General features: G+C 34.2%; 1 protein-coding gene across 1 annotated transcript; it reads left to right on the top strand.

Annotated features, from left to right (window-relative positions):
- On the top strand, positions 1-27,726 carry LOC140440878 (uncharacterized). Its single transcript, XM_072531241.1, has 8 exons — positions 1-126; positions 10,510-12,038; positions 13,896-13,987; positions 16,772-16,843; positions 20,446-20,690; positions 22,754-22,951; positions 27,374-27,519; positions 27,580-27,726. Exons 2-8 carry the CDS (start codon positions 10,534-10,536, stop codon positions 27,683-27,685), a joined length of 2,364 nt encoding a protein of 787 aa, XP_072387342.1. The 5' UTR covers positions 1-126; positions 10,510-10,533; the 3' UTR covers positions 27,686-27,726.

The following is a 27,726-nucleotide window of genomic DNA, read 5'->3' as shown; positions in this document are numbered from 1 at the left end:
CTGATGCTAATTGCATTGCATTTGCATTGCAAATTGCAAATGAGACGGTGAGAGTTGATAGTGAGAGTGAGTAGTGAATTTGTATGTTCGCAATATAGTTTTACAAGCAATTAAGGAGATATTAAGGTATATATTCGTATTAAAACAATGAAAATATATTTTTAAAAAGTAGATAGATATTTTAGGAAGTGAAATGCTGACCTCACATTTTTACTGAATATAACAAGCATTGCATGATCATTTTTATTATTAACTTCCTTAATTCTATTCAAACAATTAAACCGATTTGTTTTAATAGTTTGGATGAAATAATTGATTATTTTGAATAAAATACATATATAATATATTTTTGTATAAGTTACGTTGTTATATATCTTCGAAAGCTGAAATAATAAAATTAATAAAATATGACGATATAAAAATGGTAGAATCAGCTTTCAGGTCTTGTCTCCGCCGTGTATGTTAATATAGGTCTAATTGCTGCTTTATAGATTCTTGTTTTTGTGTCTTGTCTTAGGTGTTTGTTCTTCCAGATTGTGTCATTAAGAGATCCCGCCGCTTTACTTGCTTTTAAGCTTTGTTTTCGTACTTCTTCTTCAAAATCTCCGTAACTAGTTATATCTATTCCCAGATATCTAAACCTTGCTTCTTGCTTTATTATCTTCCCATCAATTTCGATTTTACATACATCGTATTTGTATTTAGATGATGTCATACATTTGGTTTTTTCTGCTGATATTATCATATCGTATTTCTTGGCTGTTGTATTGAAGATGTGTGTTAACCCTACACTGCTCAATGTATCATATATGAAACATACCGAGAATTTACATGTATAACATAGTGAAATAATATTAAGTCCAAACAGCACTATGTAACATATTCGATATAATATACCACTATATTATATCATAGACATTTTGTAACATTGCAACGTCGTCTAATATTTTATATAACGCGCGAATTAGTCAGTTATCACTTAACCGTTGTGTTGACGATAACGCTGAGTTTAAACATTTTTTATAGGTGGTTATTAATCAAAATTGAATGTGCAAAATTGCGTTTTCGGCTTATTACACATCCACAAGTCATCCAGTATTAGTTATATTTAGCATCTACTATTATTTTTAAAGGTATGGTAAAAAATTTGTTTGTATCATTTATGATACATAATGTAATTTGGGTATCATTTTAAATGTCTAGCTGGTATATGAAGAGGCCTTTATCAGATAAAGAATTACAAGTTATAGTCGACAATTGGGATGATAGTGAAGATGATTGTGATGTAATTGATATTGAAAACTTGAATAATGATGCAGATGTAGAAAATATAGACGTATCAAATAGTCCAGTGGTATTTGAAAATGAACTGAGTGGGGCAGAAATGGAAGATACAGCAGAAAATGAGCGAGGACGACCATCTACAAGTTCTATTGAACAGGATATACAATTGAAGAAAAAGAACGGACCAACAAGCTATATTCCTCCAAAAGATATTCGAACAGATGCTGTAGGACATTGGCCAATCTACACTAGCGATCGAATCCGATGCAAAAAGCCAAATTGTAAAAAATTAACCTATGTTAAATGTGACAAATGTGGCTTGCACTTATGTTTTAATAAGGATCAAACTGTTTCTTTCAATCCTATCAATAAAAATATTATACTATAAAGGTACTTAAGTATTTTATTTCCTATATATAATTTTGCCCAAATGCACTTTGTATCAAATTTGATACATTACTGAAAATGTCCTGAAATTTAAAAATAAATAACTTTAAATTTTTTTAAGCATTTTTTTCTGACTTCTTTATAAAATAGCTATACATATAATTTTTTTCAATCTAAAATTAAAAATTGAGCATTGTAGGGTTAATCTTTGGAGTTCGTCTTCTGTCTTGGAGATTAATGCGGCGTCGTCTGCATAACATAATATTTGAATTTATTTGTTCCTTATTCTGTAGCCATGACCTTTACGTACTACTTGTATTATTTCGTCCATTATTATATTGCAGAGAAGTGGGCTTAACGAGTTACCCTGCCTGACTCCGCTTTGTACTGGTATACACCATGTTAGTTTTCCATTTACCTTTGCCTGGATTCGATTATGGAAGTAGATGTTTTTGATGGTTTGTATAATATTGATTGGTATGTTTCTTTTATACAGTAGGTGTAAGACGTCTTCGATCGAAAGCCTTTGTCAGGTCTATAAACGACGTCTACGCAGGATCTTCTGGATATGAACCCTTGTTGTTCATCTGATAAAGTTGTTAGTTTATTGATTTTGTTGGTTTTTGTTGGACTTTTGTGGTAAGCTTAAGTGCGGTGTTCAGTAGATTTATACCTCTATAATTGTTGGGGTCTTCTTTATCTCCTTTCTTAAACATTGGTATCATTATGCTGTTTCTCCATGCGTGTGGTATCTTGCAGTTTTTGTATAAGTTTTGTCATCTCTAGGGTTATACTTTCTGCTCCGTGTTTTAGAAGCTCGTTGGTTATTCCATCTGGTCCTGGTGACTTTCTATTTTTGAGTGAATTTATGACTATTTCTACTTCCTGAAAACTGATTTTTATTTTGTGTCTTAATTCAGGTACGTTATTGTGTTAATTATTTTCTTTTCCTTTAAACAGTTCCGTCAGGTATCTTTCCCATTCGTTTGCTGGTATGTTATTGTATTCCTTCAATTCTGCCATTTCTTCCGTTGGTTTCTTATGAATCTCCATATTTGTTTTTGTGTACCGTGGAAGTCGCTTTTCATCCTTTTTGTAAACTGTTCCCAGTGTTCATTTTTTGTTCTTCTTACCAACTGCTTTGTTTCATTTCGTATTCTTCTATAGGTGTCTCGGGATTCTGGGGTATTTGATGTTTTGTACTTCGTGTAGGCCTCTTGTTTCTCTTTACATTTCTCTTTTATGAACCATTGTGTATTGTTGTTGTTTATTTTGTTCAGTGTGACTTTGCGTTTTCCTAGAGCTTCTGTTGCTGCTTCTTCAATGTTGTTTTTAATTTTCTTCCAGCTCGCGTTTATATCCTCGATGTCGTCTATTTGTTTCAGCTGTATCTTCTGTGCTAGCCTCCTTTGGGTACATTTCTCTTGTAGAGTCGTTACACAGTGATTCTACATTGAATTTTTCCTCGGTGATTTCCTGTAGAAAACGAAGTCGCAATTCGTTTTTATCGTATTCTTAAGTAATCAAGAACACGGTCAACTTCGGAGCGCTGTAAGACCCAGAAAAATTAATGAAATTAACAAATTTGTACAAAATCACAGAATGGAGCCCGATTGGAAGAAGAAAGAGAGGAAGACCCCGAAGGTCATTCAGAGATGAAATCGACGAGGCTATGGAGAAAAGAACCCTGCGAGATGGAGACTGGAATGACAGGGAAAATTGGAGAAAACGGTTGAGTGAAGGAAGACAGTGAAAACTGTGGAAATCTTTAGTAGTAGTAACAAATTTGTAGTGAAAATGATTCGTTGCTATATATAATATTGTTCTTACATCAATATTATTATAAAATGGCTAGAAAAAAAGTTTAGGCAAAAAGAAAATTTCAAGATATTTTTGTTAATAATTTTTTTATTTTCCATTTTACCATAAAAAGTAGTTGAGATAAATTTGTAGACAATTTAATTTGCTAAAAATAATGTTTTATAAAATTTTCTGTATGATTACTAGTTTACAGCGCGAAAACCCTTTGCACCCCATATTCCAAGAGGGCGAGTATTCAAGATCCTTGCCAACTTCGGAGGGCTGTAAAATCCAAAGAAATTAAGAAAATTAAAAAAATTTGTAGTGAAAATTATTCTATGAAAAACTCTCTTTGCTCTAATGTCATTTTATTAAAAAAAGTGTAAGAAAAAAAGTTGGAAGACTCAAAAGAAAATTGTTTCCAAAATTTTTAGATATTTTTGTTTGTACCTTTTTTATTTTCCATTTTACAATTAAAAGTAATAAGAATAAAGTTGTAGAAAATTTAATTTGCTACAAATGTTGTTGGATTAAATTTTTGTAGGGTTATTAATTTACAAGACAGAGCGCGAAAACAAAACAGTATGTTCTAGTTTTTAAAGTAAGTTCAACAGAAATCATTTATTCAAAAGTAAAATATTACGATTATCTAATATTTTTAATAAGTACAACCCAATATTTTATTTTTTCAAAATATTTCATTTGTGTTATGGACTCTTAGGACTCTCCCAAATTTGAAGGAATTTCCGAAATACGGAGAAAACTAAAAATATCTCAGAAAGTAATGCGTTTAGGTCTAGGGAATTCTGTCCAAATATATGTTTTTGTTTTCTGTACCCACTTTGCAGTGTGTCCAGTTACATATCAGAAAGAATAGTAACAGCAAAGATAAGAATGGAGAAGGAACACCTGAACATCATCGGAGTATATGGCACAGAAAATAACAAGCCTCAAACAACAAGTGACCAATTTTGTTTGTTTTGTGACCAATTACAACAAGTAGTAGATCAAGTCAGATGGAAGATGATAATATTGGGGGATTTTAACGTTCGTATAGGCAATCAAGTAATACCCGGAGTTAAGCAAAAACATAACGAGGATGTCAAAAACGAAAATGGGGAACTGATGACAAACTTCTGCACGAATAACGAACTAAGAATAAACAAACATTTTTTGACCACAAAGACCAACATAAATTTAAATTTAAATTTAAATTTAAAATTTAACATTTAATTTCCCCAAAAAAAATGCGTTGTTACAACAGCAAATTTACTAATATGTAAATTGGAGCTAGAACGTCAGATAATAGAACAAGTGATGGAGTTTAAATATCTAGGCATCACATTATCTAGCTACGAAAAACTCTAAACTGAAGTGGAAGATCAAGTCAATGGAGCAAACAGAGCCTTAGGCTGCCTAAATGAAACAATATAGAGAAATAAAAATATCGGGAAAGAAACGAAAGGTAGCAAACAAGACCCGACACAGAGAGGACAAAAAGGATGTTAGAAACAGCAGAAATAAAAACACTTAGAAAAATTGATGGTAAGACACTATGGAACAGAGCTAGAAGTACATATATACGACGTAGATGCAAGGTGGAGAACATCAAGAACTGGGTAAGAAATAGAAGAGTAGAATGGAACGATCATATAAGCCGAATGACAACAAGTAGAGTAGTAAAGACGGCAATAGACGATTCCCCAATAGGAAGACCACGAAAACGATGGAACGACAACTTACTGGAGGCACAATGAAAAACAGACAGAGTCATGTCTATATAAAAAGAAAAAGAAGAAGAAGACTTTGCAGTGTACTAGAAGTCACATAATTTTCAGGGTTAAATATTCGTTTTAAATGTTATACTGTTTCGTTAGTTATAAGTTTAGTTTCCACTTATACATCTAAGGCTTCCCGTTTCTGCAACATCTTTTCGCTTTTATTTTCCCATTTTGTCCATGAGCACTCTTACTCTGTCCATTAGACTTACTTGACGGTCTGGACTTTAAATCGTTTTTGGAACATGAATGCCTCTAATTTCTTTGGGTTTACTACGATTTTCAATTAAATGTACGAATCTTCCAATCGATTTAGCGCATGTTGTAGACATCTCTCTAGTTTTCGATACAGACTTCTCGTTGTATCATCGGCATATAGACTGAGTATGGTTCGCGGAGTAGTTGGTGTGTCCGCGGTGAACATGGTATACAGAAAAGGTGACAGTACTCCAGCCTCAATCTCTTCAGACAGGAAGGGTTCTACCTGAACACCGAACTTTTGTGAACTGGGAGAAGGCATGTCATTGCCTTGCTGTATGTATCCAAGTTGGTTCATTTTGTGGATGACCCTTTCGTGCCACACTTCGTCAAATATCTTATTGATGTCTGGGAATGTAGTCAGACTGTATTTATTCTAGGTAAATCCCTTAGTCAACCTTAAACCTTGTAGTGTTCAGTTCTGAAACCAAATTGTGCTTCTGGTAACGTACCTATTGTTTCAGACTCTTTTTTTAACCTAGCTGGTGTTATCCTCTCTGCAATCTTGTTTATTGATGATAGTAGTAGTAGATAGTAATCGGTATACCGATTGTTTCTTTTAAGAAACTCTACCATCTACTCCAGTCTCCGTTTTATAAGAGTTTTTTTTTCAGTGTTTTTATCAGCACCTTATCTCCTTATCAGAATGCCATAAACACTTTGTCTTGTACCAGTCACTTTGGAATTTTTTCTGTTGTATGACCCAGCAATAATGATTAATTATTTTCTCAATGAATCCTCATGCAATCCTATCAAATGAAATTATATTTATTAAAATGGCATCACCACATAAAATATTTTAAAAATTGATAAAAATAACAAGTGTATTAAAATATTATTAAAATACGAATACTATAGCATGAAAATGAAATAGAAACTTCAGTAAACATTGAACAGCAAATTCTCATGGATCACGAACGATGACTCAACGGTGCTATTTATCTGTTAAGAAACCTACAATCAGCATATCATGTTCTCTTATTTTGTTCTGGTAAACTCAATAAATATTACGTCGACTTCAATACGTTTTATTTAGAAATTAAAGATTAAAGTGGAGAATGAATTATAGCAGCATTACATATTGTAATTATTATTGACTTAACTAACAGTGGTGGCTCGTGGCTTTAGAGACAGGGTCGGCAACGTTTTTTTGTTTCCTCAGATAGGTATACCGTCTAATAAAAAGGCTTCAATCATCATAGGAGATTTTTGTTTTTTTTTTTCTATAAATTTAGAAGTTAAACATCTTATAAATTAATTCTGGTCTACGTTGTTTGGAAGTAGCAAGATGGAAGAAACTTTATTAGATTTTTAAAGATATTTTAATACTTTTTTTCTATTGACATTCGAGACAAGCTTGACATTCTCTTTTCTTTCGTGATGTTTCGGCAATACGTTTTGATTCTTTTGATACAATAAATATCCCGTTCATTTGAGGCATAAGTTGGTGGTAATGAGAGAATTAATGACAATAATTTACTAATTTAGGGAACAGTTGTAATGAATTGGAGTATATAAAATTATACATATCTTGTAACTTAGCCCACCTTCCGAAAATATTTGGATCAGCATATACCTAAAACTTAATTCATTTTCTAATTTTATTTTATTAAAGAATGATGGATAATTTTTAATTAACCTGTCTAATAAATATCTTGGAAATTCTTTGACGTGACTTTTAAATTTTGAATCGCTAGATGTCAAAAATTTGCAAATCTTCAAAATTCTAAAAACAAGTATGTGTCATGCCTTTGTTTTTTTTTGGGGGGGTCCGGAAATATCAAGCGATTCCAAAACCGAAATATCAGTTGCCCAAATTCTGGCACTACCTGCTTAAAGTGATACGAGCCGCAACTGCCAATACTCATGAAAATTGTAAAATGAATTGTTTTTTTTATCATTCTCATTTTATAAAAAATCTACTTCTACTGCACTAGTACAATAAAAAATTTTTACTTACGCTTTTTTGTCTTCTTCTTGTAGTGCTTATCCATTTCAAATGTTGGCGACTATCATGGCAATCTGTATTTTGCAAACTGTTGTTCTGAAAAGATTTGTGGTTGTTATATTGAACCACGTACTTAGATTTTTCAGCCAAGAAATCCTTTGCCTTTCTGGTCCTCGTTTTCGTTCTATTTTTTCTTGTAGAATTAATTGCAACAACTCATATCTTTCACTGTTCCTCATGATGTGACCAAGGTATTCGATTTTGGCTGCTTTTATTGTGGTTAACAACTCTTTTTCTTTTTGCATTCTTAATAAAATGTCCTGGTTAGTAACGTGGTTGGTATATGATATCTTTAGGATTCGACGATAAAGTCACATTTCGAAAGCCTCAATTTTTTTGCAGGTAGCGTCTGTGAGCGTCCACGACTCAACCTCGTACAACAGTATAGGAAAGATATAACATCGTAGTAACCTGATTTTTATGGGTACTTAATTGTAATTCTCCGATCTTGTCCGACACCTAGACAGAAAACGAGAAAACCATTTAGTAACACATAACAATGTATGGGATATACACCTTCGTCCGTCGATTTTTTTTTTAATTACGTAATGTCGGCTGATCTTGATGAGGCGATGCATTTGTATCATTTTTTTAATAACGTGAACAATTTTTTGTGGTTGAATTAAAAATAAAAGCGCATTTCTTTAAAAAGATAAAACAAAAATTATACTCTTATTGAAAATAAAAAATAATTCCTAATAAAATAAGAAATAATTCTTTATGCCCTACAGAAATGATTCAAATATTTGACCTTCTACGGCTGAACGGTATCCCAATCTGTCACAAAAACTGCTGTGGACAGATAAGAGTTTCTACTGTAGGATAATTGGGGACTTTTCTTATTCGGTTTTTCAATTCATCCAAATTTTGAGATCTAAGCCTCAGGATCATCGTAGATAAAGCTTTTTAAATGTCCCCAAAAAAAGGAAGTCCATGGGTGTAAGATCTGGAGATCGCGCAGGCCACTTAATATCGCCTGTTCTACTGATAACTTGATTCGGGAAAGTATTGTTTAAGTACTCCCTAATTATTGGAGCGTTATGAACTGAACAGCCGTCTTAATGGAACCAAACATTCTCGAGATTTACATCAGCAAGATTGAGAATAGCGGGAAGAACATAATTCTTTAACAAATCGAGGTATGCTCTACTATTCAAGATGCCCTCAATAAAAAAGAACTTATTATGTGGTCTCCTAAAATGCCAGTCCATACCTTAATTTTTTGAGGACGTTGAGTTCGGTAAACAACACTTCTGTGCTGGTTTTCGCACGCCCAATACCTCGTAATGAAGGGGTTTTTTCTCCCCACTAACTAAACTAACTAAGTTTCAGCAAATAAAATGTTTTTAATAAAATTTGGTTTATCATTAGCCTTTGTTATTAGAATTTCACAAAACTCAATTCTTCGAAAGTAGTGGTCTGGATAAAGCTGCTGCGTTTTCGAATATTTAAAATTCTTGTAACCGTGCTTTTTTCATACTTTCGTTACAGTAACATTGCTAACATCTAACTCTAGCAACGCTTCTGAACATGTTACTTACTTAATTTCTGTGTACGGAACACCAACAGCTTTAAATTTTGTGTTTCCAATTGGCCACAGATGGCCCTGTCATTCGCTAAGAACAGGTCTTCTTTTGTGCAGGTCTCTCTCATCTCTGTGCATGATAGTAGATGGTGACTATTTTGAACCGTACCACAGTCGCAGGTATCGTCCTCCTGGTATCCCCATTTCTTTAGGTTACTAGCACAACGTGAAACGCCAGTTCTTAGTCTGTTTAGCGCTTTCCAGTGGGAACACATTCCAAGAATCAACAAAAGAATGGAAGTATTGGAAACCATCAAGACACGAAAGCTGCAATACCTGGGGCATGTTATGCGTAATGAGAGATACAACCTACTTCAATTGATAATACAAGGGAAAATCCAGGGCAAGAGAAGTGTAGGAAGAAGAAGAATCTCATGGTTGCGTAACTTGAGGGAATGGTACGGATGCACATCAATTGAACTATTCAGAGCAGCAGCATCTAAGATAAGAATAGCCATGATGATTGCCAACCTCCGTCGCGGAGATGGCACGTGAAGAAGAAGATGTGGGATACGGCAAATTGTGTCCAGCGGCCATTTCCTCTGAGGGAGCAAAATGTGTTGAAGCTGGCGCTTGCCATAGGTGTATTCGGCGCGTCTTTGGCTCTTCGGGAAGGGATCGTGATTTTTTCAGAAAGGTTTTCCGAGATCTTAATCTACCTGGCTGAACTTGGTGGTCATACAAGGGGTGTCTTCGATCCGTCTCCTGCTTCTTTCGTTCTGAACGTGTTGAATCTACCTTGATTGTCGCACAAATTTGTGTATCGCTTTATTCTCTAATCTCAAATTTTTCTGGTGAAACTTTTTAAGCGTGGTGACATTTTCTGCAAATTTTGAGGCAATAACAACTCTAAAATTTTTTAACAATATCATGAATTGACTATACGCAAGGAATTGGTCTCCCCTCAAAAAACACAGAAAATAAATCTATACACTGTTGTCCAGAATTACCACCATAATACCATTTTCTTATTTTTGAACCTTTTATGCGGGCGGATAAACAGACATGTTGTTTACAAAAATAAATTAAAAATCTACGCTGTTATTGACATACTGACGCTGTATAATTACAAATTATTGACGACTGGTCAACGGAGGTTCACCGAAAGTCGACGGCTCGCTTATATGGTGTATATGTAATTTAAAACTTACTGTATCAATATATCTCGTCTTTTTTTATTTTGTACCTATCCGTGCTGATGATAGTGTTCTTATACGTTATAGCTGCAGAAGACATAGTCTTATAGCTGTCGAGTCAGCTGTAAATTATACACTGATTTTTTGTTTAAACTAATACATCAGTTTTTCAGACACAACTACCAATAGACTCATAAAATTTCTTTTGAAGTTAAAACTATATTTACACTATCTATTTTTAAATCTATTATCTAATATCAAGTTCTATTTCAGATAAAGTCCAACGTTTTCAACACTATGTCTTGGTTGAAGTACCCCGAGAAACTTTTTTCGTCGAATGAAAAAACTAAATCCACTATTAAAAAGGGGATACATTTAACCACAAATAAAAGTTTTATTGTAAAAAAAGAAAATACTGCAGACACTAACAAAGACGAAAACTGTACTAATTCGATTATTTACGGAGAAACTTCGAAACAGCTCAATGCTAATACAAATGTATCAGAAAACGCAAATAATAAACCAACAGAAATATATGTTAGTGTTTCTGGTGTATCCGATAGTAATCAAACTGAGGAGGTACACCCTACAGATCACGATACTATTAAAAGAAAACCCGACAAGAAAGAAAACGCGGATACAAACAACAGTGGAATAATTAATGGTACCGTTCTTTCCGTAAAAGATCCAACGAATCAGATGGAATCAAAAGAAAATACTTCATCTGGTATTAAAGCTAGAAATGTAAATGCGCCTACATTTTCAATTCGAAAAAAAGAAAAAACTGTTAAGAAACACGCAAAGCGTAAAAATGGTTGTCCTCTTTCTGTGGAAGATTTAAACAATATATTGCAAAAATACAAAACAAAAAATGCTTCATCTGAAACTAAACCTAAAGAGGCAAATTTTCCTACAGATAACAACGCGATTCTAAAAATAGATAAAACTGGTAAAGAAGAAAATGGTAAAAACAACACTCAAACAACGAGTACTACCGTTTCTTGCGTAAAAGATCCACCAAATCCGTTGGAATTAAAAGAAATCACTTTGTCTGGTTGTATACCTAAGGAGCTAAATTTGTCTACGGATAACAGTACTACATTGAAAAAAGAAAAACCCGACAAGAAAGAAAACGGAGAGAAAAATAACAGTGAAAGCATAGTTAATGGTAACGTTCTTTCCGTAAAAGATCCAACGAATAAGTTGGAATCAAAAGAAAATACTTCATCTGATACTAAAGCTAAAGAGGTAAATTTGCCAGATAACAACGCGATTCTAAAAATAGAAAAAACTGGTAAAAAAGAAAATGGTAAAAACAATACTCAAACAACGAGTACTACCGTTTCTTTCGTAAAAGATCCAACAAATCCATTGGCATCAAAAGAAAACACTTCGTCTGGTAATAAACCTAAGGAGGTAAATGTCCCTACGGATAACAGTACTACATTGAAAAAAGAAAATCCCGAAAAGAAAGAAAACGTGGAGAAAAACAACAGTCAAACGATTAATCCATTAAAAATGACAAAAAAAACAGAAGAACTTGATTTGTCTTGGGTAAAAAATCCAAAAAAACTGCTTCAAACTGAAGAAGTTGCATCTTGCAGTAATATTAAAACGAAATCAAACGACAACAATAAGAAGACCTCTCTACCAAAAAACACTTCACATGGAGCGGCTAAAAATAATCTTTTGCCTTTGGATATTGTCGAACAAGTAATTAAAAACGTAAAATCCAACATGGAATTTAAAAGTCTGTTAGAAATTGCTTTAATTATAATGTCCAACGAAAATATGGAAAACCGGTAAGAATTACATATATTTTTTTCTAAATTTATTTTAAAAAATACTTTATTCCAAGTTATATTTTATATATTACAAGTTTAGACGAACTAACACTAAATGCTTTAGATCTGACAGTTAACTCTTTAACGTTTAGTGGCTACACGTGGAGCCACTAAAAAATGCTCTGAATGCACATATTTATTTCTTATAATAATGTTATTTCAATACGGAATGGAGCTGGGTGCGCAAATAAGGCTATTTTAACCTGAAAATATGTCTTTATTTTTTGATAATACGGCAAAATAGGGTGGCTAATAATTTAGCCACCTAACGTTCCTGACCACGACCAACGCTCGTGAATAGTGGCTAAAAATGTGGACACACATAAATAAACACACAAATCAGTTGTTTTTATTAAAAAAAAAAAAACATTAATTTTAAACTAAATTAGCACGCTACAATTTTAATAAAAAGGATATTCTAATTAAACTAAAATTTCAAAATAAAAGAAACACTGTTAGGTATTTTTTTTTTAATTTAATTTTTTGAAAAGGATCAAAACATTGAGCTACAAAGAGCGACTTTGCATGCTGTACACTGTATACTGAATGTTTTTACACTTTCTAATGCTAAAAAAAGCACATTACCCTTTTCAGGTAAATGTTCGCCAACATTGGACTTTAAAGTTATGTAAACGTACTGTTGCGCGTGAGAGATCCATATTTTTGGACTGCAAAAGAGTGACAGCTAAATTTATAGATTCCAAAACTTTATTTTGTAAAATAATTAGAAAGACAAATTCAAACTGTTCCATTTTACTTTTTAAATTATTAGCTGTGATTCCCTCCTCACGATCTATTATTTTAGACAGTGTTTTTAAAATTGTTATGTAGTTCTGCTATACACCAAGCACAGTTTGAAATCTGGATGACCACCTAGTCACCGATAACGTTTTTAGAGTAAGCGATTTTGGTTGGAAATTTTTCTGCATTGTTAGCAAATGATCCCATATTTTAATACTTTTATGTATATCACAGAAACCTAAGAATGATTCATTAATTTACTAGAAACATCAGTAATTGGATCTCTTTCAATAGAAACATACCTAATTATGACTGATAATTGGTCTGTTTTAGAAATGTCCTGTGTTGTATCTAATAATATAAAAAAATAAGCTTTTTTGAATATTAATTATAAGATAATCTCTAATTGAATTTCCTAATAAAGTTAATAATTCATTTTGAATTTTTGGACTTAAATATCTTGTTTGATATTTTGGTTTTTGTATTAATTCGCCTAAGAAATTGTCGTATTTAGCCAATAAATTAACGATTCCTAGAAAATTGCCACTATTTGCATCACTAACTATTTTTCTATGTCCTCTAAATGGTATATTCATAAGCGCTAAATTTAAAATTATATCTACTATCCTAATTAAAATGTTTCCCCAAAAAGATTTTTTTCATCTAAATTCACTCTCCGTACAATACTCTAAAGATTTGTTATTTTTTTTCATGTCATAAACAACCGAGGCGTGGAGGTGAATTAAAGATTTTTCATGAACCCTAATTTTTTTTGAAAGACCCTGCCAATCCTTCACTCCTTTAATCCATGCGGAATTATATGACTGTGCTGTTCTATCGGCAAAATTCAGCTTGTTCGTATGACTTTTAGAGGTTCAGTGGCATTTTCGTTTCTGACGACTGGAGTATAATACAAAATATTCATTTAAAAATATTCTTAAAATTATCAAGCGATTATAATTAATAATCTCTCCAGTCTTTGTAATTTGTGATGAATATATTCACCTCGAGAAAACGATTTTTTTTTAAAATTGAAGTAGTCTTATAATAGGAGTTTAAATATTTTTTTTTTAGCAAAACCAAGATTGATTTGCTTGAGTTATATCTCGAAAATTATAAATTAGCTGATCCAAATTATATGAAGCAAGTTAAAACTACTCTGACGTGTAAGTACCTTTAATAAATTATTATAGCTCCAATGCGAAATATCTATAATGTACAAGTTGGAGATTTTTTAAGTTAAAATTAATTTTTAGTCACGGTACATGGAGCTTGGAGCTTTATCATTATTTTAACTAACTCAAATTTCCCGTCATTTTTGTCATTCAGTCCTATTCATTGACAATCAGTTTGGCAGTCTGTCATATCAAGTCGCAGCAAGAATTCTCTGGAAATGTTTTTTTTACGTTTACATCTAGCACTGCAAACTAAACTAGTGTTCACATCTCAGAATCCTTCGTTTAAACGCTTTTTGTACGTACGTACAATATTGTACTGGTTACATATCACTGTAGTGAGTTCTTTAGCTAAGAAGTTCTTTGACGATCTGGCGCCTTTAACCATCAGTCTTCCATTTGTTTCACAAATAATAACAAATAGTCACAATTTTTTGACTCTTCATATAATTTCTGTTTTTTATGTATTTCAACACGTTGAATTGTTCCAGTTTTCAGACATGTCATCTATTAACACATTATACATAAGTCTTTCAAATATCGCAGGTGCATTACAGAGTCCAAATGGCATAACGTTGAATTGCCACAATCCAAATCCAAAGTATAAAACAATTTACTTTTAGCCAATGTATCCAACGTGTCGTCGATCCAAGGCAGAGGATAACTATCTTTCTTGATAATACTTTTCAACAAATGGTAGTCCACACATAACCTTTTCGTTCCGTCTTTCTTCTTGACCAGGACCACTAGAGAGACCTATATGCAGGTAAAAGGTTCTATCACCCCGTCTTTCTTTTTCTTGAACAATAGTTTCATCTTCCTCTCTCTTCGCCTGTGGATCGTCGAGCTGTTTGACGAATTGGCTTAGCATTACCAGTATCAATTTTATATTTGACAACGGTAGTTCTTCTCGTCTTTGCTCCTCTAGGTACGAAAATGTCATGATACCGCCTAAGAAATTCCCTTAATATTTCTATTTATCCACCTGATCTAGAGACTGGTCAGCAACTGCGTTTGGTCAAATTTGTCGTTGGAATTATTCGATGTTTTGTTGTCTGGCGGATAATGGATATCTCAGGTACACAGGTTCCCACTTCTGTCTATTTGTTGATAGTCACTGGGTAGTCATTGACATTGATAAGTCTTACAGGAATTTCTTTAGCAGAAGTCACCAATTCCATTCCAATTATGATTCCCCGATCAACCTCCTCATCATGTTTTAAAGGATCCACCATAACAGGTGTTACTTTCTACACAATTCCCTGCAGCGCTACTATGATTGTTTCACTTGCCGTAGGTACAACTCACTCATAGATACCTTCTTTAATGGCTGCTTACACAGTGCTGTCATCATTTCAATGAAGAAATGTCTCTTCGTTAGCAACTTTGATTATCATCATCATCTTTGGCTCGACAATCCTCTGTGGATCTTGGCCTGCTCTAAGATTCGTCGCCATTCTGTTCGGTTTCTGGCAACATGTTGCCATCTTCTGATTTTTAATATCCGTAAGTCGGTTTCAACTCCATCTATCCACCTAATTCGCGGTCGGCCTTTGCTTCTTCTTCCTACAGGTGTTCCTGTGGTTAGCTTTTTAGCAATCGTATTTTCTGGCATTCGTATTATGTGTCCAGCCCATCTAAGTCGCTGTGTTTTAATGAACGTTATGACATCTGGCTCATCAAAGAGCTGATATAATTCAAAATTATATCTTCTGCGCCACTGCCCTTGGTCGTTTATAGCTCCAAATATTTTGCGGAGTATTTTACGCTCAAATATTCCCAAAAGTCTTTCATCTTTCTGGGTTAGAGTCCATGTTTCTGCTCCATATGTGAGGACCGGCCTCAGCAATGTTTTGTATATAATAATTTTAGTTCTTTTTTGAATGTTTCTTGAGTGGAAATGCTTTTGGTGTCCATAGTATGCCCTATTTGTAAGATTTATTCGTCTTTTGATTTATTCGCTTGTTTTATTGGTAGCAGTCAATAGTGACCCAAGGTATGTGAAGTTGTCAACATGTCCGAAGGTATGACTTCCAAAGACTGTTGCCTCCTATTTAATAGAAAGGCAGTCTGAGATACACGAATTAGGGACGGCGACGGCGGTACTATTTACAATAGATCGATACAAGTCTTAGCATATGCTGATGACATTGACCTCATAGGGCGTAGCAAGCGAGATGTTGAGCAATATCTCCTAAAATTGGAAACAGCAGCGAAACAGATCGGTCTAGTCATCAACGAAGACAAAACCAAGTACATGTTGGTTATAAAGGATCCGATAGCAAATGAGGAACGAGAAAAGCAAAATTTGATTACCTTATTCTAAAAATCCAATTGAAATCAATGCATATTCATTATATCCATTCCTAATATAACATCCTGTTCGATGTCGGCAACTATGACAGTATGCACGAACTTTTTTGCTCCAATTCCTAATTGTATCTAGATTTCTCCATGGATATTGACATTTTCGCCTGTGGCGGTCCGCAGTCCAACCTCGTTGGTAAAAATTTTTTACGGATGTTGCGTAAAAAATTGTCGGGTATTTAATGATCCTGTTCTCTGATTTATTTCTAATTTATTTCTCCTTTTACATATCCGAGCATCTACCATCTTCCATTCGGCACTCTTCTCTACAGCCCAACCGTGGTTGCTATTGTCCTTGTTACACAATTAGGTGGCGTATATTTGCTACACATATACATGCCTTAAAGGAAGTAAAAATTAAAAAAAAAATATTAAATAACAACAGCTCTATTTATTATTTGGTTTTAGATTGTGAGTCACAAATGTCAATAGCTTCATATTTCGTGGATGAAAACGATTTTGAAATAGATGTGGAGTCAGGTAAATTTTTTTTCATAACTTTATTTTATTTAGAACGTGGTATATTTTTAGAACTATAATATTTTTCATGTACTTTTGATACGTATAAGTCTAACTTTCAATTTCTAAAACTTTAGTTGATTGGAGTTCTAAAAAAATAGCTTAAGGTGGTTATAAATACGGTACATTCAACCAAGTTATACCTCTAAACGATTAACAGAATTCGCAGAAATCCTTTCGTTGTAGTAAAAGGCACGGTAAACTGCACTGGTGTTCTCCATAATGTTTAACACTTTGCTAAATTTTAGGTATAAAATAAATATATGTGTCATTAACCAGTTGTTCATAGTTTTGCATGTTTTGTTACATTGTTTTTAATAAATAGTAAAGTATTCTTGTATAATGTTATTTAACGTAAATTTCTTTCACCTACTTGTTAACAATTTTTTTCTGAAACAAATACTACCGTGTTAAGGATAATTTATATTCAAAGTAGATACACAAAGTACTGAAATATCACTTCTGTTAAAAAATACTTCGGAGTAAACTGGAACATTTTGTCAATTTAAATAGTGGTGGTTAGATTGACCAGATGTCTGTTAGAGTGTACCGTTTTTGAGACGTCTGCGTGTACGGGTTAAAGTTAGGGTTTTGGTAAATATATTGTTACGATGAATATGACTCATACCTAAACTGAAAACATATTTTTCTATCTACCGAGATGTATGGGTATACAATTTGGACTACATATTTCAAAAGTATTTATGACAAAAATGAATACAAATTAAATGGTTCTAAATGAAATGTCCTATCAACCTATCAGAATATGCCAAATTACGTCGTGAAAAATAGTTCTGAAACTATCTTATGCCTTATTTGTGTCAGGGAAAAAACCCTAATAGAAAATTCTGGCCCTCCAGCTTGGGAGTTGATCGGGACCCTAACTATCCAACGTAGAAAAAAATCTAGCTACAAAAACTGCAACTTTGTCTCGTAGTTTCTTCTTCTTCTTCTTTTTCTGTAGACATGACTCTGTTTTTCAATGTGCCTTCATAGTTTTCGTGGTCTTCCTACTGATCGTCTTCCTATTGGGGAACCGTCTCTTGCCGTCTTTACTACTCGATTTTTTGTCATTCGGCTTACATGATCATTCCATTCTACTCTTCTATTTTTTACCCAGTTCTTGATGTTCCCCACCTTACATCTACGTCGTATATCTGTACTTCTAGCTCTGTCTCATAGTGTCTTACCATTAGTTTCTAACATCCTTTTTGTCCTCTCTTTGCCAGATCTTGTTTCTGCCGCGTATGTCATTATTTGTCTGATAACTGATTTGTACATTCTGCCTTTCATTTCGTTCCCGATATTTTTATTTCTCCATATTGTTTCATTCATGCAGCCTGTTTGCTTTATTCACTTGATCTTCCACTTCAGTTTCGAGCTTTCCGTAGCTAGCTAATGTGATGCCTAGATATTTAAACTCCATCACTTGTTCTATTATCTAACCTTCCAGTTCCAATTTACATCTTAGTAAATTTGCTGTTGTATCCATGCATTTTGTAGTTTTTGGGGAAATTAACATGTTAAATTTTTTAGTGGTTATGTTAAATTGGTGCAGCATACGTTGTAAATCGTCTTCACTTTAAGAGAGTAGTATTGCGTCGTGTGCATAGCACATTATTTTAAGTTGTTTTTCTCCCATTTGGCATCATTTTTTATTTCTTACTTTTTTTATTATTTCATCCATAATCAGGTTGAACAGTAGAGGACTCAGGGAATCCCGCTGTCTTATTCCATTGCCAGCTTCAATAGAGTCGGTTAGTTCTTCTTCTACTTTTACTGTGTTGTTTTCGTAGATATTTTCGATCGTTTTGATTATTCCTAGAAGCCTCTCTCTTGCGTACAATAAGTGCATAACGTCCTTTAATTTGACCCGGTCAAATGCCTTCTTAAGGTTTACAAAACATAGATACGCCGGTTTGTTGTATTCTAATGATTTCTCTTGCACTTTCCTTATTATAAATATAGCGTCGGTGCATGATCTGCCTGACCTAAAATCTTGTTGTTTTTCTGCTAGTATTATAATTTAATTCAGTTTATTTATTCACTTTGGTTGTTAATTTTAGTGTTGTGTTTAATAAATTAATTCCTCTGTAATTTTCCGGGTCCGATCTGTCCCCCTTTTTGAAGAAAGGTATTAGGATGCCTGTGTCTCGTATTCTGAGGAATAAATTTAGAAAATGGTTAAAGCAGTTCAAAGGACTATGAATGACCATATAATTGGAACTTGTAACGTCCAAAGCTGTAATGTAATGAAAGTATTTACGGAAGGCCTATGTTCAGCAGTGAACTTAAAACTGCTGATGGTCATAATTAAACCTGCCATTTTTTTTTAGCTGTAATGGGAACTAAAAACATGAATTTAGAAGGGACTTTGTGATCAGAGGTTACTTACTCACCAATGTACTAAACTTCCAATCAATAAATGAATGGATATGCTTTTCTTCCTTTTACTTCAGGCGAGACACGTTTATCTCTGACACTTGGTCATAAGATCTTTGTACCTTCTTATTGCGCCGTCTTCTGTCGAAAGTTGGCGATTCAAATGGTAATTGTAGCTTCGGAAACTGCTGCACGAAATATTTCTATGGATGAGCGGTCAAACCACCTCCTCAGGTCTTTCAGCCACTAATTCCTTAGTAACTTACCCCGTTTTTTTTTCAATAAACTCCCAATAAGTCCTGTGCCTCAACGAAAGCCAACAGTTTCTTCATTGGTAGTTTTATCATCTCTTCTGGTTCAAACCTCAGTTGAGCAGTAAAATTCTGCAACATATCACTAAGCGTATTGTAATGACATAGGATGTGTATGGCAATATCTTGTTCCACTTCGCATTTTCTGTGCTATGGTTGATTCATTTTACCTATTTTGTATTGTATAGGTGTTCAGACATCAATTCTCTATTTAATGAATGGCATATCGCATCAGATTTACAACAGTACTGGCATTACGAAATTTTAGCACTACAAAATTTTTCTGCTCTGAAGCATCTGAAGAATTTAGTTGCATGTTGTGATGTTGATTTTCTTCCTCACCAGTGTACTATGTATTGTCTCGATGGAGATATTATGGAATGCACCTTCTATGTCCAAAAATGCAACAAGGGCGACTTCTTTTTAGGCGTCTTATAGAAATGGTTACCCATATCCAACCTTTTTATGTTTTTTAGGAGGTTCTTCGGAATGATTTTAGTAGTAGAGAGAATAATAGGTATTGTCTGTGTATTTGAATTTCCAGATCTCTGTACTTGACGATCTTTTCGTTATAATTAACACACAGATTATTGTTGTTAGGAATCGCCACATTAGTAAGGTTGGACCTGAGGGTCTCTGACAATATATTTCAGGTAATTTTTAGTTGAAATAACCAATAGTTTGAAGCTGTATTGTCGATATATTTTTGGTCTCATTCTCATTAATTGCTGATGAAAGAGAAATAAGAAGGGTGGCATCTTTTGACTTGTGGCCGAACTCAGGAACATTAATTGCATATTTGGATTTTTTACTTTAGTTTTAGGTAATAACAAAAATAAAAATATACTTACATGCAAGAAAATGTTTTAGAATTAGGTTACATGTTTGGAGAATCAAGAATATGGAAAGGAGTAATTTCCAAAAATAATATTAAACGAGAAGCAGTTATTAAGTTTAATAAGTCGCATGATGAATATATAAGGAATGAAGCTGTTGTGCTGGCTAAACTTAAGCACCCCAACGTAATAGAGTTATTGGGTTATGACCCAAATAATAAAGCAATTTTTTTAGAATATATGAACTCATCTGATTTATCAGGAGGCCTAGATAATGAGGTATGTATATTAGTTAGTTTTTTAGTTTATTTAAATCATTATCAATGAGAAGTCATATGGCAATTTGGAAACCACTGCACCAAGAAACGTCTTTTCCCATTATGAACCAATAGTTAAACACTGTATTATCGACATTGTCTTGAGTGGCTTCATTAAGGATTAAGACTCTCGTTATGAAGAGATTTTTCCATCGAGATGGACATTTCTTCTTCGTTAGATTTGTTTATTTTTATTTGTGAGCATTTGTTGTTCCCCCAGTCTAGTTCTCTTCGTCCTAGGTACTAAAGTTGTTCATTCTCGTTTTCTCTGAATAGTTTTCGTATCCATTTTAATAACACCAAATAGCTTAACCTAGTTAAGCGAGAGCATATGCTTTGAACATAAATATATATTTAATGGTTTGGGCATTTTGCTTACGTAATATAAACTGTTTATTTACCTATATTTAGTTATCTAGTGCGTAGTAATAGTATTAGAAAAAGTTTCTACAGTTCTTAGTATACAGTACGTAAATCTTTCAGCTAGACATAGTTAATATACATTGGGTAAGTGTGGCAACTGCCTGCATGCCAATATCCCACGACACTAAGTGATAGCCTACAATTACAATTACTCTGACAAGAAATTAAAAAATGTGACTAATACATGTAGTACGATATTTAAATTGTACGAGGTGTAAATAAAATACGCCATTTACTACTAAGAAAATGAAAATAATATCGATGGATTCGACCGTTACTTGATGGGAAATTCATTTTATGTAACAATAAAACACTGAAAACTTACACAAAATTATTTATTATAAAATCTTATCACTACAGCTGTTTCGGCATAGTTCTTTTCTCAGGTTGGGCTGCTTCACGTGTACCCAGTCCGCTCTTGAAACCAAATTGTGTCTCACCGCGTAGATCTTCCAGCTTTCTGAACATTCTTGTGTGAAGGATGCAGAGAAACACCTTAAGCAAATGGCTCATTAAACTTATCAGTCTGTGGTCTTTGCATTTTGTCGCTCTTTGTGATTTAGGGATCATCATAAAGGTTGAATAAAGCCAATCCGTTGGAATGTGGCCGGTGTTATATATGGCATTGAAAATTGTTACTAGCATGTCGATGGTATTATCTTCCAACAGTTTTGATGGCTTCCGTAGTAGTTCCATCCGGTCCAGGGGCCTTGCCTAGTTTTGCTATTTTTATAGCGTACTCCACCTCGACGCAAATAATGGGAGGGCCGGATAAATTTTCCGTGGGTAAGTTTGTAGTTGGCAAATTCGGTCTATTATCCGCAATGAGGGACGAAGCATAGTTTGCCCAGATTTTAGCTAGTTCTTCCTGGGCATGAACGTAGTTTCCTTGATCATTCTTCAGGCGAGTCTCATGGTGTTTCTTGTATATACTCGAAATTTCTTTTGACCTTTTTATGTAGTCCAAAGCTGTCTCCCTTTTCTTGTAGTGATTCCAATTCTTCACAACGTTCTTTCGTTCATCTTTCCTTTGCGTTTGTAATTCTTGCCCTTATCGTACGTTGGATTTCACGGATCGCACGGATCATAACAAATCTAACGACAATGATAATGCTACAAAAAAATGCGTTTCCTAACAAAATATACAACATTGTTGCACTCACCTCATGTGGACGGGGTTTTGCTGGTACATTCTCGTTTCTAGCAGATACATATATGCTTCACCTGCATTTCTTTGTCGCTTACGGATGTTTCTCTTCCACTGGTTAATATTGATTTTGAGGTTTTTTTCCTCTATTTATGTGCAAAAGGGTAGACAGCGACACGTTAACCTCCATTTTGATAGTGATAGTAGTTTGACAGTGACGTACATGTTTTTGGACGGATACCAACTTTGCGGTACGAAAAACTCAGGGAAGCAAAATGTTTTTAGCCAGATTGAAAGATGCTCGTATTGGTCTTTGGATGTACAACAATATTGCATTAAAACCTCACCTAATCTGTCGCTTACAACATTGTTGCGGCCCACCATTCAATTATTATTTATGCTTACCACCATCCTAAGTATAACGGTAGGTTATAATTATTATTTTTTATTTCCAGATTGTTAATTTAGATATAAACAACGTAAGAAAAATTTTAATCGACCTATCTATAGGTATGGAGTACATACATTCTCAAAAAATTATACATAGAGATTTACAACTCAAGCATTGTCTTTACAACGATAAAAATGAATATAAAATAGCAGGGTTTGGTAAAGCTGTTTATGTAGGCGATTCCAATCAAGAATACAAGCCGGTAGGTATTTTTTTTAATTTACTATTTTAGCACTCTTTCTTCGGATTTGTATTATTTTAGACATATTTTCATTAGGCATTATGAATTAATGGATTTTTTTTATAAAATCTGTGTACTAGTTCTTCTGTAGTGTATTATTTCTGCTTCTTTAAGCGGCATCATCTTTAGAAGTATGAGTATCTCTGCCGCTGGGAATGACTTAATGTGCTAAACACTTTTTACAAACTACCACCTAGACGACTGTATACGTGAAAATCACCTAGGGACAACGGAGAAGACGTTATTATAAGAAACCAAATAGACTATATACTTAACTTATTAAACTGTTTATTCGGGCTGTTGGGCCGTTGTCTTCTGTTGAGATTTGTTCTCGGCGTTTCGCCAACACTAGGGGTTGGCATCTTCTGGAGATGTTGATGCTTCGCTTGTAAGCAGAAACTGACTATATACTTGTTAACAAAAGATATCGAAATTGTTTCAACAGTGTTAAAACCTACCCAGGCGCTGATATTCAATCCGACCACAATCCTTTAGTGGGCGTGTATAGAACCAAGTTAAAGACAACACGCGGAAAAACTGTAAAAAAAACATGAAAAAACTGAAATGTAATGAAGTAAAAAAAATAGTAGGCAAAACAATAAATAGAAAATTCAAAGAAATCGATGATACGAGTATAACGGAAAGCACAGAAGAAGTAATCGAGAGGAGTCAAATCGGGGGATCTAGCCGGCCATTAGATCTTTCTATGTCTTCCAATCCACCTATTGGGAAAAGCCTCGTTAAAATAATTCCTAACTATACGTACAAAATACGGTGGAACTCGTCTTGTTGGTAGTAAATAAATCGATCTATCTCATTTGGATGATTAACATCAGGAAAAAATCTTCATAATGTAGGCACTAAAAAGGTAATCAAAAAATCTAAATAAACCTCGCCATCAACTATGCCCTCAAAAAAATAAGGACCAATAATCTTATTGTTAATGATACCGGCCCAAACGTTAACTTTTTTAGGATATTGCGTGTAAGTCTCACACACCCAGTGAGGATTTTCTCTGCTCCAATATCTACAGTTCTGTTTGTTAACCGTTCCGTTTAAATAAATCGTCGCTTCATCAGAAAAAACTATTTTGTTTATGAACTGCAAATCTGCGTTCATTCTGTCCATCATCATTTCACAGAATTCTTGCCTTCTATTAGGATCATCTTCATTTAACTCCTGAACCAACTGAACTTTGTAAGGGTGGTATTTTTCTTTATGCAAAAGTCAATGCGAAGAAAATGTCGGTGAAATGCAATTCGGATTCCGCAATTCCATGGGTACACGTGAAGCACTTTTCACCTTACAAGTCCTACTTCAGAGATGCCGCGATGTCAGTTGTGATGTCTATATTTGTTTTATTGACTACGCCAAGGCATTTGACCGTTGTCAGCACCAGAAGATGGTCACCGCACTACAAAGAGTAGGATTGGATGAAAAGGACATTCGGATCATCATGAATTTATACTGGAACCAGCGTTCTTAAGTCAAGGTCGAAGACCAGCTGACCGACCAAGTCAAGATCATGCGAGGAGTAAGGCAAGGATGTGTGCTATCGCCGACTCTTTTCAATATATACTCTGAGGAGATTTTTAATGAAGCCCTCACAAACCTAGACATGGGAATCCGAGTGAACGGTGAATACATCAATAATATCCGCTACGCCGATGTGTGTTACTAGCAACCAGCCTAAACGATCTGCAGGCCTTACTAGACCGAGTGCGAACTGTGAGCGTAACATACGGACTGAACCTTAATATTAAGAAAACTAAATTCATGGTTGTCAGCCGTACAAATTTAGATCCCGGTGCACTAATGGCAGGTAGCGAAGAGATCCAGAGAGTCGACAGATTCACTTACCTCGGAACTACCCTCAACGTACAATGGGACTACGCTCAAGAGATTAGATCCAGAATTGAAATGGCACGGTCTACATTTATTAAGTTGAGATCCTTGCTGTGCTGCAGTGATCTCAGTTTAGGAACCAAGATGCGGATAGTGAGGTGCTACGTTCTTCCAGTGTTACTATATGGAGTTAAAGCCTGGACACTGACGCAAGCCACTGAAAAACGAATCGAAGCCTTCGAGATGTGGATATACAGAAGGATACTAAAAATATCTTATGTGGACCATGTCACCAACGTTGAGGTCCTACAGCACATGACAAAAGAAAAAGAAGTGCTTAATTTAATTAAACAACGTAAGCTTAAGTACCTCGGCCACGTGATGCGGAACGAAGAAAAATATCGAATTCTTCAACTCGTTATGCAGGGTAAAGTATTAGGCAGAAGAGGACCGGGACGCCGTCGTATCTCGTGGTTGAAAAATCTCCGATAATGGTTTGGGATGACCTCAGCGGAGCTGTTTCACAGAGCAGTCAACAAAACCATGATAGCCTTGATGATCGCCAACATCCGGACCGGATAAGGCACTGAAGAAGAAGAAGAAGAAAAAGTCTCAAAATAGATGATTTACTTACATCATTGACGGCTGCAAGTTCTCGAGTTGTCTTATGCGGATTTTCCTCAATCTCTAGAAGTACATCTAACTTTTTTTCGTCAGTAAATTTAACATTTCTACCTGGGCCCTGATTCTATTTCATTTCGATGTCGAAATTTAAAAGCGACTACGCCATGACAGTCGCAATCGCTAGCGATTCTCATTCATTTCGATTGTAGTTAAAACTGGGGATATTTACTTTATCATTTTGACACTGCTGAAAATTTGGGTTGGCCCTGTTGACCCTGTTGTTTATTGGCTGCACTACGCTTGTTGAATGTGTGTTTTGTTTACGTTACGTGAACGTCTTTTTTTTCTTGTTTGAGTTGTTAAATCATAAATATTGGCCATTCTCAATTATATTTTGAATTGAAAGAAAAGATGGCAAGAAAAAAAAGGCGATGTGGGAGATCCTTAAGTTATAACCACTAAGATTTGACTTAGTGGTTATATTCTAATATATTTTTAAATTTACTGCAGCTTAGTAATACTAACCCTAAACATTTTGGGTATCCTAGAGGCATAAACACTTTCTTCCAAATATGGTTCTAATACCCTTATTAAATAATTTGCAGCTTGTTTATTTAGCCGGAATTGCTGTCTAAATTGAGCATCACTTAGTGAAAAAGAATTTTGAGTATCCCGTAACATTCTTCTTATCCTCCGTTATGAGCGTCGGATATCTATCCTCTCTAATTCCTCCAAAACTAGCAAATGTCCGTAAAACACAGCCATATTAATACTTTTTGCCTCGGTTTTCCTTGCAAGGATCAAAACACCCCTACCTAAACTGAACCTAAGTTCACTTCTCCCAGTCCAGTCAGTCATGTCAGATTAATTTCGACTCGAAATGAAATTTCAACCACTTTCTTGAAGTTGAAATTAATTTCGATAAGTCGAAAATTAGTGACGTCGTTTGGTTAGTTCAGCTGAAATCCACAAGGTTCGCAAAGTCGCATTTCGACGTCGCCATATTAATTTCGACATGTTTTGAGTCGAAATCTCAATTAGAATCAGGGCCCTGGTTGTTCAATATTTTTTACATGTCCGGTATAACGAAACTTCTTTTCAATTTTGCTAACTGTAGACTGCGAAACTTGTTGACCAGGGTATTTATTATTAAACGTTTTATTATCACAACCAATCATAATTAAAATGTCTATTCTTTGAGTCTTTGACAAATGAACCATAATTAAATTTAATACGCGCCAAAATATTATACTAACTTTAAATACCTAAATGACAGCAGCATACTAGATTCATATCAATTGTTTATTTGGCCTTTTAACTAATATTTTATTATCTTTTTTCCTATTAAACTATTCCTTTAAAACTATTAAGTTTTTTCTCTAATATTTAGCAGAACAGATACGAAAATACCTGATTATTTCTAAAGTATATTTTAATAGAAAAGGCAATACTACTGATTTAAAAGTTAGGATAACGGAAGAAATTAACAAAATAACCTCCCGAGGTTATACAAAATGTACGAGAATTCAAAAATCGCCTCGGTTATTGTCAAGAAGTGAATAAATGGTGGTCAAGTTAAACATTTAATTTAATTATAAAAATCAATTTTCTCAGTTATGATCGCACAAACTCAAAACACTTAATATTGCTGAACAAAGAACTAAAATCCCTTTCTACCATGGTGCCATACGACTCCCTTTGTTATTTAAAATTTTCGAGGGGGTGCTTATAATTCAAAGGGGGTGCTGGAGGGGAATAATATTGTCATACTGTAAATTGTCAATTTAAGAATAAAAATCGACCTGTTTCAGGTTTTTTTCACATAGAACATAATAACGCTAAAAATGAATTTATTCCATACATATGGACCGCATGGTATATTATAAAATCTGATAATTTTATTATATTTTTAAGGTGTTTTTTTTGCCACGTCGTTTCTTTGATCCTCCGGAATGGCCTGTAAAATCATACAAAACTGATGTTTGGACTATGGGTTGTTGTTTTAACACTATATTGAACAAACGAAGGGAGACATATAGGTTATGTCGAGATAACATCACGTAAGAACAATATATATATTAAACAAAATTAAATATCTGATAATATTTTATATATTTTAGGGAACGGTTGCAGCTATTTGTAGCTAACTTTATGCTCGACCCCCAGCCAGGATCTAGGTTGAATTTTACTGGAATAAAAGAATGTCTTCAAAATATGGAAATTTAAACCATTTTTTTATTATACGCACAGACTTATTACAATAAAGC

Source organism: Diabrotica undecimpunctata, chromosome 5, assembly GCF_040954645.1.
Source record: "Diabrotica undecimpunctata isolate CICGRU chromosome 5, icDiaUnde3, whole genome shotgun sequence".
In the NCBI taxonomy this organism is placed as follows: domain Eukaryota; kingdom Metazoa; phylum Arthropoda; class Insecta; order Coleoptera; family Chrysomelidae; genus Diabrotica; species Diabrotica undecimpunctata.
The sequence above is the reverse complement of the archived record's forward strand: the minus strand, read 5'-3'. Positions and strand labels throughout refer to the sequence as shown.

Coding starts and splice junctions, on each gene's coding strand:
- LOC140440878 (XM_072531241.1), top strand. CDS start 10,534: ATGTCTTGGTTGAAGTACCCCGAGAAACTTTTTTCGTCGAATGAAAAA. Junction 20,691..22,753: donor CAGGAGGCCTAGATAATGAG/GTATGTATATTA, acceptor TTTTATTTCCAG/ATTGTTAATTTAGATATAAA. Junction 22,952..27,373: donor CCAATCAAGAATACAAGCCG/GTAGGTATTTTT, acceptor TATATTTTTAAG/GTGTTTTTTTTGCCACGTCG.